Source organism: Anabas testudineus, chromosome 17, assembly GCF_900324465.2.
Source record: "Anabas testudineus chromosome 17, fAnaTes1.2, whole genome shotgun sequence".
NCBI classification, from domain to species: Eukaryota; Metazoa; Chordata; class Actinopteri; order Anabantiformes; family Anabantidae; genus Anabas; species Anabas testudineus.
This window is the reverse complement of record NC_046626.1, coordinates 11,653,499-11,671,706: the sequence shown is the minus strand read 5'-3', so window position 1 is coordinate 11,671,706 and position 18,208 is coordinate 11,653,499. Positions and strand designations below refer to the sequence as shown.

At 42.0% G+C, this 18,208-nt stretch overlaps 1 protein-coding gene and 2 non-coding genes across 4 annotated transcripts; all 3 read right to left on the bottom strand.

The window, feature by feature from the left end:
- Window positions 1-295: 295 nt before the first annotated feature.
- eif4g1a (eukaryotic translation initiation factor 4 gamma, 1a) lies at window positions 296-17,378 on the bottom strand. 2 transcript variants are annotated; one of them, XM_026374066.1, is made up of 31 exons: window positions 16,939-17,378; window positions 14,959-15,085; window positions 14,788-14,874; window positions 14,520-14,552; window positions 13,201-13,380; window positions 12,606-12,705; window positions 10,469-10,662; window positions 10,172-10,264; window positions 9,622-9,697; window positions 8,654-9,535; window positions 8,471-8,556; window positions 8,132-8,321; window positions 7,815-7,948; window positions 7,407-7,526; window positions 6,921-7,307; window positions 6,575-6,721; window positions 6,225-6,461; window positions 5,898-6,002; window positions 5,444-5,725; window positions 5,136-5,253; window positions 4,953-5,055; window positions 4,449-4,756; window positions 4,196-4,317; window positions 3,891-4,063; window positions 3,649-3,774; window positions 3,315-3,396; window positions 3,092-3,190; window positions 2,741-2,884; window positions 2,556-2,637; window positions 2,245-2,385; window positions 296-1,757 (listed from the first exon to the last, which is right to left on the bottom strand). In XM_026374066.1, the coding sequence occupies exons 2-31, from the start codon at window positions 15,031-15,033 to the stop codon at window positions 1,576-1,578; spliced, it is 5,088 nt and encodes a 1,695-aa protein (XP_026229851.1). In that variant the 5' UTR covers window positions 15,034-15,085; window positions 16,939-17,378; the 3' UTR covers window positions 296-1,575. The 2 variants fall into 2 exon arrangements, with proteins under 2 accessions (XP_026229851.1, XP_026229852.1); XM_026374067.1 differs by having other exon boundaries at window positions 10,511-10,662.
- On the bottom strand, window positions 6,107-6,183 carry LOC113172554. The gene has a single exon (XR_003299768.1). It is a non-coding gene; the product is annotated as a small nucleolar RNA SNORD66 (small nucleolar RNA).
- Window positions 6,803-6,879, bottom strand: LOC113172553. The gene has a single exon (XR_003299767.1). It is a non-coding gene; the product is annotated as a small nucleolar RNA SNORD66 (small nucleolar RNA).
- Window positions 17,379-18,208: the final 830 nt, after the last annotated feature.

Genomic DNA, 18,208 nt, shown 5'->3' with positions numbered 1-18,208 from the left:
GTCGACCAATGCCTCATCTATGTCTGCAGACAGGCGCCTCTCGATGTGGATGCACATGTCCAACCTGACCCACTCTCAGTAACTTACCTCACAGTGTCTGCAAATACTGAATACATCAATCTTAAAATCTATCAAGTACACCCATATATGTTGCATATTTATGACAAAAACGATATTTAACGCGATTGGTAAAGGTCATATCCTGTAGCTGCTCGTAATACAACCACAACCACAGTTTGCAACTGCGAGCCAACCAGAACAGCCGACTTGTTTCACACAGACATGTACAAAACTCTGCTCAGCAACGTAAGTCCTTTATTTGCAATGTTCCGTTACCTCATCTTTCCAGTTTCAGATGCAAAAGAAGCAGTAATTTCTTAAATAAAGAAAGCAAACAAAAAAAATATTTACAAAATTCCAATAAAACTAATAATCAATGGATTATCTAAATCACCTCTCTGCATCTGGACAACTGCTGCTGGAAAAGGATACACTGCAATAACATCAGCAATTTATTGTTTCTGAAAAATAAAACTGAAAAAAAAAAAAAAAAAAAAAAAAAAAGAAGTTATAATTATTATATATTTACAGAACGCTCCTGAAATGAGTTTCCACTTAAAGTAGAAAAGGCTTTCGGATCATTTCTGTGTTTTTTTTTTTTTGTTTTGTTTTTTTTTTTTACTTTATATATTTCATCAAGTCAATTTTCTGTAGATTTCAAGTTTTAATGGTGATTGGGTCATTAAGTGTCTCTACAACAGCTCAGGTTGAAGTACAGAAGAGGTAAAGATGAAGAGTCAGTCAGTGTGGTTAACTACTGGGGATGGGAGAGGATGGCTTAGAGGAAGCATTAAGACCACCCCCTAGTAGTCAAGGTCAAAGGTCAACATCAGTTCTCCACATTTCTGTCCTCTGCAGTTTCATGATAGGAAACAAGAAGAGAAAATAGACAACCTTTGCTTTAAAAACTCCATCAAATTCAGATTAGTTCATGTACATTTGTCTGTCAACGGTTCGTCCACTGTAGCATTAATAGAAACACACTTCAGTCATGCTGCACACTCCAGTAAGGGACAAAGACATAGAAGAGCTCTGTTGGATTGAACACACGTTATGGCATGATACCCACATATCGGCGAACTCACTACACCACACGCCCTGCAGTTTATTCTTGCAGGACAGATAGGATGTCGGGCTTTATAATTACCTAGAACCATAAAAAGCAGCAGCCGGTCGGTTCGTATTACTGCGACAAAAAAAGTTTTGTAGTGATGTGGGATACTTCACACCTCGTTAACAAGCAGTCCTGCTGAATCAGTTTTCAAGTTTATTTGATGAGGACACTTGCTGTGACAAGCAGGTGGGGAAATAATGAGGAAGCAAGAGAGGGAAGGTAGAGAGAAGTGATTGTTTTCTGAGTCCATCTCTCAAAGGAAAAAAATAAAATAAAGATTTATCCTCACTGAGGATTGATTTGAGTCTGCCTCTCTGGCAATATTGTCTTCAACTCTCCACAGCTGTCTGCAGAGCCCTGACCTTGCCAAAAGGGAGAGCAGCAGCTTTCATTTCAGTATTTTACTCCTTGTCAGACTCCTCCTCGGCCTCGCGGAGCCAGGTGAAGAAAGCGGTAACCGATTTCAAGGCCACACCTTTGCCTGTTTGCTCTGCAGGGTCCTTGCTTGACTCCCATTTGTAGAAGGCCTCTTCTTTGATAACGTCTTCATCGTACAAGGCATCAAAGAACATCCGCAGCAGGTCTGCACAGAGAGAACACACGAGTCAGTGTGACTAACATTGCTAATGAAACAGTTGCAGCAAATTAGAAATTTCATTTTTAATGAAATGAACTCAGCACAGCTCATTTTGCAGTTGAGAAAAGGGATTTCAATTGATTTTTAAGACAGCTCCACCGATCAAATCATACCATGGTATAACTGTGGTGTCTCCAAGTTTGAATCGAAGTTTGTCAATTCAAACATTAGTGTGATGTAATGAGTTGGAACCTTATGTAGTTAGAAACCTTCAAAGTTAGACTCATATATGTCAAACAATTCTGTCAATAACACCACAAACCTTGTCTCAGTGAAGACCATATTTTCATAATGATCAATCAAAACAAAATCTCTAAATTGTGAACTCTATCGGCTTAGAGCATTTCTTTCAGGGTTACTTTGTTGTTATGGCCCCTCTGTATGCTGTCGCACTTTACTCCTAGCAGAGGTAGATTATCAGCAGGACACTCACTTGCTGGCTGCTCCATGTGTACCATCAGAGCCTGCAGGGCGTAAAGCGCCTGCAGCTCTTTCTGCTCGTCGCACAGATATCTCTGCAGCAGACTGGCTCGCTGACTGATCTGCTGAGCATCCACCCTGTACGGGTTGTCACCTGAAACGGAAAGTAAACACTTGTTCAGATAAACCATGAACCGAGATAATTTCTTGTTCCTTATCAAGTCACATACTGTAAATTGTGCTTGTGCTGCTGATGACTAAGAGTTAGAGGATATTTTTAGAAAGACAGGCCTTTCCTGTACGTGCTGTATTAGTCATACTTACATATGATAGCAGACTGACACACAGACGTCATCAGTGCTCGTATGAACTGGTTGGAAGCCGATTGCTGCTCATCCAAGTTAGCCTGGAAGGGAAGGGGAAATTAACACTTAAACAACGGAAATTCCTACAAAACGTTTTCAAAAATCAAATAAAACCCACAGAGAAAAACATGAGCCGTCACACACCTCCACCCAGTCTCTGATCCTCTGGTTGTTTGCCTTGTCCTGAAGGAGTCTGTCCAGCTGTTTGCTGAGCTCCTCTCCACTGAGGGCCTTCTTCTTACCGATTTCCGTTGACTCAGTCTCCTCTCCTGTGGTGAACTCCACTTTCTGAAATTAACAACAACAAAAAAGTTTAAAAACATAATTGTAACTTTAGAAACATCACTTTTTGCTTCTTTCCATAAAATCATACAGGTAGGATTTAAAAATCATACTAGTATTTGCAATTATATTATCCATAATGAAAAGCTCCACCCTCATGTCCTTAACCCACCATGAGTGGTTGTTTTACTGTTACTGCTGTTGCTTACAGACCTGATCAGTGACAAATTTGTTGACATCTTCGTCGTTCGGTAAGAAATCACTCCAGTTCAGCCCAGCCTCCGTCCACATGGCTCCAACCTTCTTAGGGGTCTAATGAAAAAAAAAATCCAGTCAATTTAAGATGCAAATTTCTGCTAAGGATTTTTAATTGCAACATTTTGTAATGAAAGAGTTGTTTAAGTGGGAATCCAGAAAGTGTTTCTGTAGGACATACCATCCCTTTGCAGAGCAACCTGAGGATCTGTACCAGCAGTACGCCGGCCTTCCCCAGAGGCACAAGAGGCTTTGAGATCTCCCTGGAGACAAAATTACATTGGATTACGTTTCAGCCGTTTTTCAATACTAAATTAATATTCAGTGACCTAGAGGACTGTAAAATATGTCCATTAATCCTACTGATTGAGAAAGGCACATGTGCAACTGTGTGTCAGAGAAATCCTACAGATTCATGTTTGATGTTGCTGAGCTGCATGTTTAGGGCCAGTGTAAAATCAGGCCATCTTCAATCATTAACACAATTTATGCAGCTTTTCAACACTGGAGCTCACCTGAAGAGCTGTCCCATATGGATGCCTCCCTCATGGAGCATGGGGGTGATGAGTTCAGCCAGGTAAAGCCAGATGTGAGGTATATCTATGGCCATGTCTTCTGCTGCCTCGAGGAGCTCTTGTAGCCTACAACCGCAAAAACAAACTCAGTCTCACTTTAAACGAAGACACCCCGTTGTTACCTTAACCTCCCTAAAACCTTCCCAGCAATGGGAACGCGGTGTGATGATGCTATTCCTCACCCTTTGTAGTACTGCTGAGTGGGCAATGTCCCTGCCTTTACAAGCTGGTGCAGCAACAAGCCCATGTGCTCTCTAGCAATAGTGCTGCGCTCAAGTGTCGACTCAACACCGTTCCGCACAAAAACATAGAGCAGTGAGGTGCTGTTGAGCTCTGCCACACACTGCAGCGCTTCCTGCATCAACAAAAGATCAGATGTCAGCCGTTGGAGAAGAGTCACAAAATCCATCAGTTAATTTGATCCTGTTTCTGTAAAATTCACCACACAAATTGCTCCGTGTGAATGTGTATAGTGTCTTGTCTGTACCTTCAAGTCATTAATGTGGAGGTATTCCTCAATGATGGCGTTTGTCTTCTTCTCCACCTCCTCTTCAGTCAAGGCAGGCTTAGGAAGAGCAGGAGGAGGGGTGGGGGCGTTGTCACGCTTAACTGCGGAAAAACAGTGTCACAATAGTTAAAGCTCATTCCTCTTACTTCCTGTATTCTGATTTCAGTCAATCATCACATTTCTGTGGACAAAACGCTTCTCTTTTTAAATCTTTCTTTTTGCTGTAAGATACCTGTGGAATCTTTGCTTGGACCTCTGTGACGGCTTCCTCTGTCTCTACTTCCTCTATCCCGACTTCCTCTGTCCCTGTCATCGGTCATACTTGCGACGCGACGCACAGGCTCAGTCGAGGTTCGGCTGTCGCCTCCCCTACCGCCACGTTCCTGTGACTCTCTGCTGAAGCTTCTCTTGGTGATTTGGTTCCGGCTACTCCTGTCGTCACGATCTTCCCGGGATTCGCTGCGATCGAATCGGTCAAATCGATCTCTGTCACGGTCGTTCCTGTCTTTATCTCCACCACGCTCACGGCTGGAGCTTGACCTAAAGGTTTTAAGTGAAGCAAAAGGTCCACTTTATCACAGTGTTGTATTTTCGACTACATCTGATAATCCACTGTGGAGTATCCATATATACAATGTCATCTGTACTTCCATTTGTGTATCAATAAATGTGTTGATATTTCTCATTAAGTGTCATGTGTGCATTAGTGGCTGAGAGTAGTATCCCTTCTAAATACCTCTGAGGAACTCTGCGATCAGAGTCTGTTGAAGACATCAATGAGCCAGACTGCTGAAGGGCTGAGAAACGGTTGAGGGTGCTTGTCGCTGGACGACCAGAATCTTAAAAAAATTAAAAGAAAAACATAAGTAACAATTTAAGCAACCTTAGCCATACAGTCTTTCTGAAGAAGCTTTCTTACCCTGTTCTCCACTTGCTGGTTTAGCTCCAGTTCCACCACTGCTGCCTTTTCCCCAGCTACCCCACATTCCTTTGCCACCTGGAGCCAACAGCTGATTGTTGAAGTCCAGAGCACCAGGCTAGAGGGAAACCAAAACATACATTTACAAACAAACCCCACTAAACCAACTGGTAGATCACATTAGCCTCGAGGATCACAATGTACCAGTGTTCAATCTTCAATCAAGGCCTCAAAGAGTAGATTAGACTAAGACGACAACCATTAAAATAACAATTTAAAGCTGGATAAAAAACTCCAGTGGACATTACCTTTGTGATCTTGCTAAGGCGGGTGGTGTCAATGGGTCTATTCTTGGAGATGGGCACCGTGTTCCACCCCTCATCCTGAGGTTGGGCAGCCCGGCCACCTCCTGGTGTGTGAGGGCCCCGGCCCCCCATGTTCCCTCCCATTCTGCCTCCTCCGCCGTCTTTCTTGGACTGGAGCTGCTGCTGAACTTTAATCTGTTCTCTATGTTCCTCCATTTCTGCTTCCTTGTGGATCTGGTCAATTGTTTTAGGACCTTGGTCTCCTCTACGAGGCACCCAGTTACTCTGTGGATCAGAGATGAAAGATGTTTCCTTTAATATCGATATTCATACACACTTTATTACATTTTATTCTTTTAGGAAAACTTCTCAATGCTTCTCGGCATTAGTCACTAGCAGAAATGTCTGTTTTCAGCACTTTGCTTTATTCTGCTGTTACAGATTAATTAATCTTTACCCTTCTAAGGTCTAAGACATCTTGCAGCATGAAGCGGATTCTGGAGGAGGTCTTTCTCTCTTTGATGATCTTGTCCATCTGGTTGAAATACTGATCCATACGAGGCTGATAGGAGCACAAAAAAAAAAAACATCACTGAATAAATCATGACTGTAAAACACAGAGTATACATTTAGCATATGGACCAGTAGTAGTGTATAGAGTAGTGTCTCCTCAGCTCCTCAATCCCATCACTAATGATCAGTGGCCCAGACACGTGGCACAAAAATAAAAGTCATCAAGGGAGGCATGGAATCCAATTTACCCGACTGTTTACACGTCACCCACCTTTGCCTTCTCAAAGTCCAAGTCTTTGCCAATAGTTGAGAGCAGCCTGCACAGACACTCCAGAGACTCTTCATCATGGTTCTTCAGTAGTTTCACTACACAGTCATGCATGATGGCCTCTGTCAGCATCTTCAGCTTAAAGAGTTCACCTATGAACTTTATGTTACCCAGTGATCGGCGGCGGGCCTTGTCTCTGGCCTCCTCCAGCTCAACCCTCAAGCGCTCACGTTCCTCGTCCTGTGAGCAGATACAAGTGGGTGTTTGTGTCAGCACCACAGTAAAATCATTAGTCAGGTAAAAACTAAAATATGATTGTAAGGACAGTGACCATAAAAGGCAACACTTCTTACGTCTTTGGAGGCTTCCATCTCTTTTTGCTTTTTCTCAAAGAACTCATCGTCATCCTGGTCTTTCTCGAACTCCTTCTGGCAGCGGTTGAGCAGCAGTTTACGGAAGTTGACAAAAACTCCTGGCTTGTCTGAGGTGGGGACTTTCAACTGAAGGAAGGCAGGATTGAGTAGAATTAGTATTTTAAATTTTTAAAAAACAGAAATATAAATTTAGTCATTTACAATGTGCTCCTTCAGTTCCTCAGTACCATCATAAACATTCAGTGGCCCAGACACGTGGCACAAAACAGCAATCATCATTGGAGCGCAAAAAAAAAAAAGCCTAAGACCTGATCCTACAACTTACCCCCATAAGGCAGCGGCACATGTTGGCGTAGGCCACAGAGAAGTTGGGCTCCAGGATGGCCTTCTCAAAGATGAGATCAATAGCTCCTTTTAGCCTCTCTTCTGTGTCTATCGTCAGTTCTGTGACCTGTTTCATCAGCTCCTGAAACCTCTGAGGAGTCAGCTTATTGAGGATACTGCGCAGACGCTTGAAGAGCTCCTGAGTCTTGTTCTGTTCAGGGTCTTCTTCGTCAACTTCCTCCCCACTGCGACTACGACTGGGCTTCTTCGCCGAGGGCTTCCACGCCTTCTCGGCCTTGTTGAGCTGCACATCGTCATTGAGGGACATGCTGCTGATGATTTTCCTGGGTTCTTTGCGACCCTGCTGGGACCGACGTGGCCCTGGGGGCTAAAAATGAGAAGAAAATGTATTGAACAATCAAAAATAAAAGAACAATTTCCTTTCATAAGAAACCAGCCGAGAAAAGGCACAGACAAGTTCACTTACTGGGCCCCGTGGTCCTCCTACTGATCTGCTCCCAAGATTTCCCAAATATGAGGGAGTGAAATCTGAACCAACACTCATGAGTCGAGTTGGGTCAGCAGGCCGTAGTGGAGTTTTGTTTACCTAAAGATGTAATAAGAAGAAAAATGAGACAAGTCCTCATAAAAAAAATACAAAGCACTAAGACAGGACAGGACCTTTCCAATTTTCCCCTTTGCAAGACTGACAAATTGTTACCCACACTAATGACTAATGATGTAGCTTCATTTTAAATTATATTTTATTATGTCAAATTACAAAATTATGTATTAGCTAGTTCTAAAAAAATCTGACTTGTGAATAAAGTGCGAGCTTTACAAAATGTGATGTTTTATAGTCAAGTTCAAAACAAAGAAGCAAATCATCACTAACCTTGTCCAGGACCACGTCACTGATGACAGGCAGGCCCTCTGGTTTGTGCATACTTGCACCAATAAACTGGAAGCCCAGGAGGAACTCCCTATCGTACCGCTTCTTCTCTTCAGGGTTTATCGGCTTCCATTGTTCTGAGAGGTGTGAAGTGGATTTAATTAATGTGGAAAAGTGACCTGAGTCAGGTTTACATAATGTGACTAATGAAATGTTTCTTGAATGTGTGGATTCAATGGGATAAAATCATGTTTGCAAATTTCATTTTGTTTAGAAGCATTTCTTTTATTTGCCTCTTAAGAATCTCAGTGAAAACTAACCTTCTTTGTACTGGTATTTCTGCTCCGCTGGCTCAGATTTGGCATTAAGCGTGTCAGGTTCTGCATTCTGCTTATCCTCTTTCTCTTCCCAGGTCTCGTCTGCAGCATCAGCGGGAGGTTCAGCTGGAGCAACAGGGACAGGGTCGGCCTGAGTGGAAGAAGGTTCAGAAACGGGCTTGGCAACCTGCTCCTGCAGCAAACACAACAGGAAGAAATTAACAGAGAGAAGGTTACGTTCCGAAACCTCAAAATATTATTGACACAGCTGACACTGCTGAAGTATTTGAAGCAAAGAGACACCGTGTCATCTTTCATGTTGTCACGCAGATTGATACACACCTCTGTGAAGGCATCCAGGAGATCTCCAATGACCTTCTTGTTCAGTTCCTTCATGTTCTTCTTCTTCTTTGGCACACACACAGCAGCTTTAAAAAAAGCACAAGAAAATGATTGACATTAAAAAATTATACAAATCCAGAATAACAATGATAATCATAAATGTAGTAATAATTCACTTCTTACCTTGCATAGTAGGTTTCTCTGGAGGGCAGGTAACAGAGGCAGGAGGAGCATCCTCACTTTTCTCTTTCACTTCTTCCTCTTTCTTTTCCTCCACCTCCTCCTGGGCTGGCGTAGTCATTTTGGCCACAGGTGTGGATTCCTGAGATTGAGAAGTGTTGGACTTGTCAAGGGATGTAGTGTCTGAAAATGCCATATCCTCAGGCAGTTCCTTGATGTCCTGAGGAAGGCCGTTGGAGAGAAGAGGCTCTGCTGTTTCTGCCGGTACGGGTTTAGGTTCTGGAGCAGAGCTTGGGGTGTTGGTCTGGGTCTTTGGAGAAGCCGGTTCCTGTGCAGGGGGTAGAGGCTGAGACACTTCAATTGCTGTCTTTGTAGTCGTTTCTTCTGTTGCCACATTAACAGGGGTAACTGTTGCTGCAACCTCAGCTGCAGGCTGTAACTTGGTGCTAGTCACCGGCTCCTCTTTCTCAGTTTTCTTCACTTCCTCCATTTTCTTTTCTTCCTTTTCTGGGGTCTTCTCAGCTGAAGCTGGGGATACCTGTTTATCTTCCTGTTTTAAAGGTGCCTCTTGTTCTGCTATCAATGTCGAAGGGCTGACAGGAGCATCTACTGTGTCACTGACTTTAGTACTGACGTCATTTACCACCTCAACAGGGGGAGTAGTAGATGCTGCTACAGGAGGGAGGGAAGAGGAAGCTGGCGGATCTTTTATCGGTGGGCATGACACCTCATCAGCAGCAGTAGAGGCTACAGATTGTTCAGCTAATTCTGTAGGTGGTGTCAGCTGGCTGTCCATTTCATGTTTGGCCTCCACCACAGGCTCTGTGCTTGCTGACACAGGTGCTGGAGGTGTTTCTGTGCTAGGAGGCAGCTCCACGTTTTCATCTGATCAGTAAAATGAATGAAACAGAGACATTAGTTATGAAGGAAAGTGTTTGCTTAGACAAAATTGAATGATTAAATGTACACACCTCTTATTGTCACTGTAGCAACAGGCTGTATAACTTCGCCATTGGTCTGTGCAGGACTTACATCTGCTAAGGAGGCCTATAATCCGAAAACAAGTTTTTTTTAAATCTACCAAATAAAAAAATCATTTATATAAATTTGACACAATCCATTACAAAAGTCCTGCAATGCAATCCTTAAGATCTCATTTTACACTTTTAGTTGACACTGTCACAAAACTGTGAAAAGGTGAGTGAAAAGTAATTTTTATTTTCTTACAGAAACTGTACAATATTCATTTTTTGCTTTACATTTAGCCAAAAAAAAAAAAAAAATTCTACATCAAAACATTTCTTTAACATCAAGTTTCACCCTTGTATTCTGTTACTGTGCTTCTAATTCACTTTATTTTCCAAACATACAGTAAATCATAAGCCAGTACAGATAAGCTAACAACTTAAAAAAACAAAAAAAGACTCACTCACAGTTACAAAGCATTTGCATTTGCGACTTCCTATCAGTGAAAGGTCAGTTTAAATAAGTTAATTCAAAAATAGTGTGAAAGTTTCTTACCTGTGGAGGAGTTGGTGTGGCCGTGGACCGTCCACCTGACATTATCTCCTCCGTTATATCACGCCCGCCCTGGTTGGGGTCTCGTATTCTTATCTATCAGGTGACACGACATATATTGGTTTAGTTTCCACAAAATATGCATCCAACTTCAAAAATACAAACGGCATGTAACGATTCAGCCAGTAGTGAACTATAGCAGCTCCCCATCATAATAAATACTATTGTTATTTTGAGGTAAAAGGGAAAGTTCCACATTGAACAAACAATACACTTTTTCTCCATTCAACTGTTTTTGACCTCAGACAAGAGGCGCGTTGCCCTTTTGTTGTGACACACTACCGGTTTGCGTTCCCTCTTTGGTGGGCCCTGTGGCTGTGCTGGTGGTTGCGGAGGAGGTGGGGCTTGTTGCTGTTGCTGGGCGGGGTTGATCATGACGGGTGCAGGCTGGACAGATGGAGGGTACTGTGGCTGAGCTGGATAGTATGCTCCTGCTGTATGGGTAAAATGAAACAAAAAAGCATTAATGAAAAGAAAGCAAGTGTCAAATGTAGTACCGGAGAAACTTGACTAACCATCCAGCAAACAAGATTTCTTTGTTTAAGAACACTGTTTATGTATTGTCAGAACACTGCGTCAGTGGGAAACATCAATGAAACAGCTGTAAAACGGACTTCAAGTTGCATGTTATTGATAAATTGACCTTAAAACATAAAAAACAAACAAAAAAAGAAATTCCACAGTAACAGAACATACTTGTTTATATAATGGTATGCGAGAAGGAAAACAAATGTGAACTTTGAAACTATAAACCCGTAAGTCTGGTAATGTCCCTTGTGTAACTCAACTCAATTCAGTCTCAAAAACACTTGAAAGAAAATTGGTTATGATGCAAATGTTGTGAGTAATAACGATCAGACCCCGATTGGGTAGTCTGAGGAGAAACTGCATGTTAACTGTGCTGTGGTATCATTACATATATTTAGTATTGCTGGATGATTTATGATCATAAAAATCTAAATACTTCATTTATTTCACTGTAGTCAAAATATATAATTTAATTAAGAATGTCTGCAGGCCGGCAGATATACTGCTCAGCTTCAGTGTAAAATCAAACTGAAATTTACTTCACTTATTAGGAACTTGTGGTTTCTTGCTTAATGTTCTTCCCCCCCCCCAGAGTAGAAGGAAATAGTCAGAGCATCTGTAACATCACAACACAATAAGTGTAGTTTTGGTGTTCTGCAGGTGAAACGCTAATTACACAACCTGTACCAGACTACAATAGGCTGCATTGGTATAGGTGTAGTTTCTTATTATGATTATAATTAAGACAGAAAATCTCCAAAGGTAAAGTTTTGCTACTTTATCAAAGTACTGATAAAGAAATGTTTTGTGCTCCCCCTCCCCATTTGTGACCTTCATTTTCTATCACATCTGCATGTAAAACGTACTGTGTGTAAAAAAACAAAGAACAAACAGGAAGTGCCACAGAGATTTTGCCACTGAAGCCTGCTGACCGACAACAAGCACACACACTACTCACCGGGGTAGCGCTGGGAGGTGAGAGGAGCGCCGTGGAGAGAGAGACGGCCGTTCTCTCGCCCGCCCCCTCTCCCCCCACCACCCCGCCTCTCCCTCGCAGCAAGAGAGGGCTCTGAACCAACGCAGCAAAGGGGAGGAAGGGAGTGAGGGACGGGAGAGGGAGGAAAGAAGGAAAGAGGGCAGGAAGAGACAGTTGCAGAATGAGTTAATGAGAGGATCCAGAGGAGGCAGGGTGTTAAAAAGGTCCCACGAAATGAACAGTGCCTTCATCGTTCTCTTGCCTTGTTGCCAAAAATGACATTATTTCTCATATTTCGTTAGTCCATTATCACACTTTCTTACCTGGAGACATTAAAGTTCTTTTGCATTTTCCATAAAGTGTAGTGGCTACAGCCGAAATATTTGCTTTCCTTCCTTCTTATATTTATTGTCCTGGATGTTTAACAAACTCTCACATATTTTTAAATAATATCATTGTAAGATTAACATTAAATACTACACAAAAAGCTTGTTTCATAAGGACACAGTGCATCCAGCAAAAGAAAGTTTTGGCCTCAAACCCATTTCAAGGGACCTATAAGGCAGTGTCAGGTGAGACTGCAGATAGAACAAAGACCAAAGCAGAATTAAGCCAGACCACATGCAACTGGCAATTCATCATCACAGGAACCCAAAAAGACAAAAAAAATAAGAAATAAAAAAATCCGCCAAGCAAAACCACAATACATCTTTTGACTAACAAAAATGGACACTGGCCAAAAAGAAGATGTTTCAATTTAAAATCCTTAGTTAAATTTTGTTTCCTATTAACGCAAAAGATTATACCGCTTTTGAAAAATAATGTTTACGGTTGTGCTTGGTTATTAATGACATTGGACAGAAAACCCCTTACCATAAGGAGGGTATTCAGCAGGGCTTGTTCCTGGATAAAAGCTTGCTGTACCACTAGTCACAGGATACTGCTGAGCAGGAGGCATGTATTGGGCCCGGTACTGCAGAAGTAAAATTTAAAGTCAGAAACTAAGAATAAACTATGGCAAGAGAGCCTCAGTTAGATCTCTTTACTGTACTCATCTAAATATAGCATTTCTTTTCTGACACAAATATTGGAGTTGGTTATCTTAATAAGATAATCAACTCCAATATTTATGTAGTTTGTCCAAATGTTGTCTACATTTGGTCAAACTACATAAATATTGTAGTGTGTCCTGCCCGTTTTATTAATTCAAGTTGTTGGAAGTTGTCAGTATGAGTTCCTCTGGCTGCTATTTTTTTGACTCATTGAAAATAGTTTAAAGCATTCATGGCAGCAAAACAGATTAGATGAGTCATCAACAGCTTGAGTAGGTTACAGTGGACTTCTTAAATAAGGTTAGGGTTGATTACATCTAAAAGACAATACATCAGAAACTCTATAGGATTCCAACATTAAGGTAGCCAAAAAACAACATTATCATAATGTAATACAATGTCATATGTATCCCAACCTGTCCAGGAGGGATGAAGTAGCCCTGAGGGGAGCCAGGGAAAGGCAGCTGCTGCTGGGAGATCATCACCATCCCGGAAGTGGGTGGGTAGACGTGAGTAGGTCCAACAGGTCGAGTGCCACTACTTGTCTGCACCCTCGGAGCACTGGTGGCCATGGCAGGTCGGTTCTGATAATAACCCTGGAGAACAGATGAGGGGGAAAAATGGAAGGAAAAAAGGATGAAGAATTTATGTTAGCAAAAGCAACTTGCTCTGTGTGGGCATGTAGTGCTTTTACTATAGCAATCCTAACCCATGTGTTAGAATGTAACAGCATTTTTGCCTGTGTGGGGGTGTGTCTAATCACACACAGCCTCAGCTCGATGCAATGCTTTCACAGCAAGTGAGGGCACCGCTTCTCAGGTGCTGTGTACAGCAAGTTGCTCCTGGGTTAGACTGAAGCTAAATAGTACTCAATGTCATGGTGTCCTGGCCACACTAAAGCTAGCCCAAGTTAAAGGGGGACAAAGAGAAAAGTTGTTACCTGTAATGCTCTGTATCCACCCTTCAGCCGCACAACACATGAGCAGAAAGCAAGAGAGGGAGTGAGATTAAGGTGAAAATGAGGGCAACAGACAGTGTGGAAGGTTGAGATCACAAGATGTGAGAAGAAGGAGTATGAGAGGCAGTGGCATATCTATTTGACACAAAACGTGAGCTGACAAATATACAGCTGTGCATGCAGCCTCTATATAGGGGGACCCCCTCAAGTCCTGCGGGACCCAGTTTTAAGTGGTTAACAAATTTGTTTAAGGGCTGCAGGCACATGCGATATTAAAGATATAGGATGCTGCAGGTACCAAAGACAATTAAGATACTAAACTGACCCACAGAAAGGCATCAGCGCCAAGTGGGGACAGAGTAGGTTACGTTAAAAATAAATATCGTTATGTTTTAAATATGACTACAGGACTAAGAATGTAAGATTAAAAGAATCATTTGGTCACCATCTCAACAGGATTGGGATGACGTCTCAGAAATGAAGACAAATAGAAGCTTTTGAAAAAACTGCAAATATGTGCAGATAGAGGAAGCATGACAACTAAAGGCCTGTGTGAACACTGCTTTTAAAACTTAAACAGGCAACAAATAAAGAATTGTATGGAGAAACGCGCATTTATTGTAAAAGACACTGAAGTCTACGTTGCTGTACCCCAGGAAGCCAACTCATAAGACACTACGGCATTCCCAAATAAAAATCTGATATAGAAATGAAAGCATGCACTACACTAAGAAAACAAAGGGGATGTATGTAAGGAATAGAGAGGGGTGTTAGTACCTGTTGGTGTAAAGTACGGGGCCCTGCAGCAAACTGGGAGGACAGCAGAAAAGAGGAAAAGAGTCAAGATAGACATTCAAGGACAAAGATGGCAAATAGGCCATAACAGGCACAGATACACCGATTTAGCCAAAGCCTTAGCAGAAGCATGTCAGAATTTGTTGTGAAAGAGTGCAAAGGAAGGGTTCTCACACAGGGCTAAACATGTTGTGTACTGAATGCAAAAACCTTATCAGATAGAAGAAAAAGAACATGCAGTGAACTTTACCTGTCTTGGCTGTTGTGCTGAGTTCATTTGTGGAGGTGGAGGGGTGGCAAAAACAAGAGAAGGGGGCTGTCCAGGACCGTAGGCGGCCTTAATGACAGAGAAAAAAACAGATGTTAAATAAACTTTAATCTACAAAAACAACTTGAATCCTACAAGGTTCGTGGCTCTCACCTGTGTCAGTCCAGGGGAAGGGGCAGGGTTTGGGACAGAAGTGGGTCCCGTTATAGGCTGTGGTGGTTTGTTCATTTCACGTTCTTTTATGGGTCTGCATTAGCGTGGCGTTGTGTTGCCAACTTTCCTGAGGAAGAGACGAGAATTACATAAAATAAATTCATCAAAAGCGATTCTCTTTTAAATTACTGTAATTTTTGTGAAACATTCACCTTGACACAGTGATGTAGTAAATTTTCAATAAACATGAATACAGCTATAGTCAGATATCAGGCAGCACAGTATGAAGACATGAACCATTAGTGTGGCAACATCTAACAGAGCAGTGAGGGTGTGGTCCCTGGTTTTGCCTATGATAACGCCACCACCTCCCCACAATCTTGTTCACTTGTGTGCTGCTCATGCATGCAGTCTTACAAGGAAATAGTGTTAATATCCTTGTGGATTTCTTGCTCAAATCAGAGGGCAATGAACTCTGTGTTCACCTCCACCCAAAGCTGTCTATTGATAGAAATGAGAATGGTTGTGATGGCTAATAAATCACTCCAAAAAATAAAAAAATAAAATAAAAAAAAAGGGATTCTTGACAATTGTTCCAGCCCCACTATAAACTCTACTGAACAGATGGTGCTTGGCCGAACAGCAAAAAGCATACCGGACACAAAAAGGGATGTGAGTGACTTCAAATGGTTTGAAGAACTGTTTCTACCTCACACATTACTGCCACAAAAATCACTTTGGCATCCAGTGACTAAGAAAATGGATACCTCAGGTCAAAGTTCATTTACTGTGTGAACAGTGGCCTCAATGCCTCTATTTGTGCTAGCTAAGCGTTCATAAATTCAGTTAACGTCGCTTTTTTCCCCGTAAAGATATAAAAGGATGTTATATAGGTGCAGAAATTGCTAGGTCATGTTGAAATTAGCATAAACTGATATTTACGAAGAGAAGACGTGTCAAACACCATCCACCTGCTCACACGGGAAACACCACAGTTAACTAGCTGCTAGCTTGCGCCATGCTTTTGCTTAGACAGGGCATCAATGCAGACAGCTGCTATAAAAGTCACCCAGCAAAGATGACCGAGGGTCTTGTGAACCGTCTTAAAATAAGCCACGTACTTTAGATAGCGATCGGCACTTTGTCTTGAATACGTTACAACACGAAGTATTTTCTGGCCCGCTAGCGAAGCAGCACTCCTGGTCGCAGCAGATTAAACCGTTAGCTAACTTTAGCCGCTAGCCGGCTAGCACTACGTGTCCCACTGTCACTTCTCTTACGTTAGTTACGCTACGTGGCCGAGTCCACATTTAACCTACAGACTCCTGTGTGATAAGTTTACAACGCTGATAGACGATATGTTTACTAATAAAACTCCACAATAACAAATACCTCAAGGCAATAATGCTGCCACACTTGGCACCGACTACAGAGAAGTTATTGCTGGTTAAAGTTAGCCATTTAGCTCAGCCTCGTCGGAGATGGTCCATTTAGTTACAGGCCCAGAAAGACACGAGTAGCTAAATGAAACCATTAATCTGAGCCAATACTGAGCTCAAAGCACAAATAAGACCCCGTTTCAGTCAAATTGCCACCAACCAAACACCAAGTCTAAAACAAATGAATATTTTTTTAAAAGTTGGCATCGATGTTAATTATCGAGCCTGCGGAGACCACATCAAGATTAGCCACGAGAAAGAGCAACCCCGGCTGTCATGTCGGCTAACGTTTGATTAATTTTAGCCCAGCGACTTCAGACAACGCCTCCACACAGTCAACACCAATTTAATGTTAAAACATTCACATTACATTGCTTTTTATCCGTTTTGGGCGTTTCTGTGTTCGAGATTAGCATGCTAGCAGCCCTGTCAACCGGCAGGGCCTTTTCATCAAGCTAACAGCAGCTAGCTAGCCTGAGTGCCTTTGACAAAAATGAAGCTCGGATGTAGTTGACATTACCTCCGCTGTTTTTACTCTTACCGGGTATCAAAAGTGAATATGGTGTAAGATGGGATCTCGGGGAATCAGATTCTTTTCTCTTTCCTGTTAATGAAAGTACTGGTGCTGTAGTTTCCTTGTCCTTTACTCCGAAAGAAAAGAGATGTCCTTCTTGGTTACTGACTTAGCGAGCTAGGTTGCTAACCGGCAGATGGGGTGAGTGCTCCTGCTGTCACTTCGGTTTAAATCCCCGGGCGTGCAAAAGTGACAGTGCTCAAACTCAAATAATACAGTACTTCTGGAGTACTACTGACTACTCCGATGACCCCTAAAAAAGCCTCTGGACCGGAGGTCCATGATCAAGGCGTGGATGGTAACAGATTGCCGGGCAGGTATGTACACTAGTGCCGTATGAGAAGCTCAGAGCGAGGCCATAGTGCGATGTTTCCCGTCTGTGGAGCCGGTGCGCCTCCGGTCGCATGGGTAACTTCCGCGAAAATTAAAATGTGATGCCGTTTCCTTGGTCATGTGATACAGGAGCTTCAACACAGGCCTCCTGTTAATGTGATGTTCAAGTTGAGAGATTAAAATGAATCTGTAAAGTCTACCCAGCTAAGATATTCTGCATGTCCTCTGACGCTGTTCATTTATTTTGCACTGCCTATTTATATGTATGACTCTGATAAAGTATTAACTTATACGATCTGGATCCCTGTAAATTAAAATCTTTTGCTCTTAAATATACGTTTTGTGAATTTCCTATTCTTAAATGATAATGCAATTTAGATTTTTTTCAAAGAAGGTCATATAGTATGCATAATTTCATTTGGTTTCTATCTGATACTAAGAAATACCAGATCCAGGATCACAGATAACCAATAATTTTAAGGGTAAAAGCAGCCAATGTAGTTTGATAATCAATATTATTTCTTGTGAAGTGCATTCGTTATTATTAGCATACTGCTTTTAATCACCATCCAATCATTTTGCAATGATTCCTTCCTTTTTATTATGTTGTGTTAATTATAGTACTTAATCATGTGCATGTTTAAACACAACATAGTTATCAGAGGTAAACAACAAAGGAACATTATGTGAATTCACTACAGAGGTGATCAGAGCAGCACAGATGAAATTATGGATCCTGCTCAGTCAAAGAAAAACTTAGGAACAATAGGTGTGAGTGCACCCACCCATGTGATGGGATGGTTTGATCTTGCAACACTCTACTGAAAGTGCTAACATCCGTCATTGATCATATTACTGTATGTAAATATTACGGTCTGGCTAATGAAGTGGCATATTGGCACTT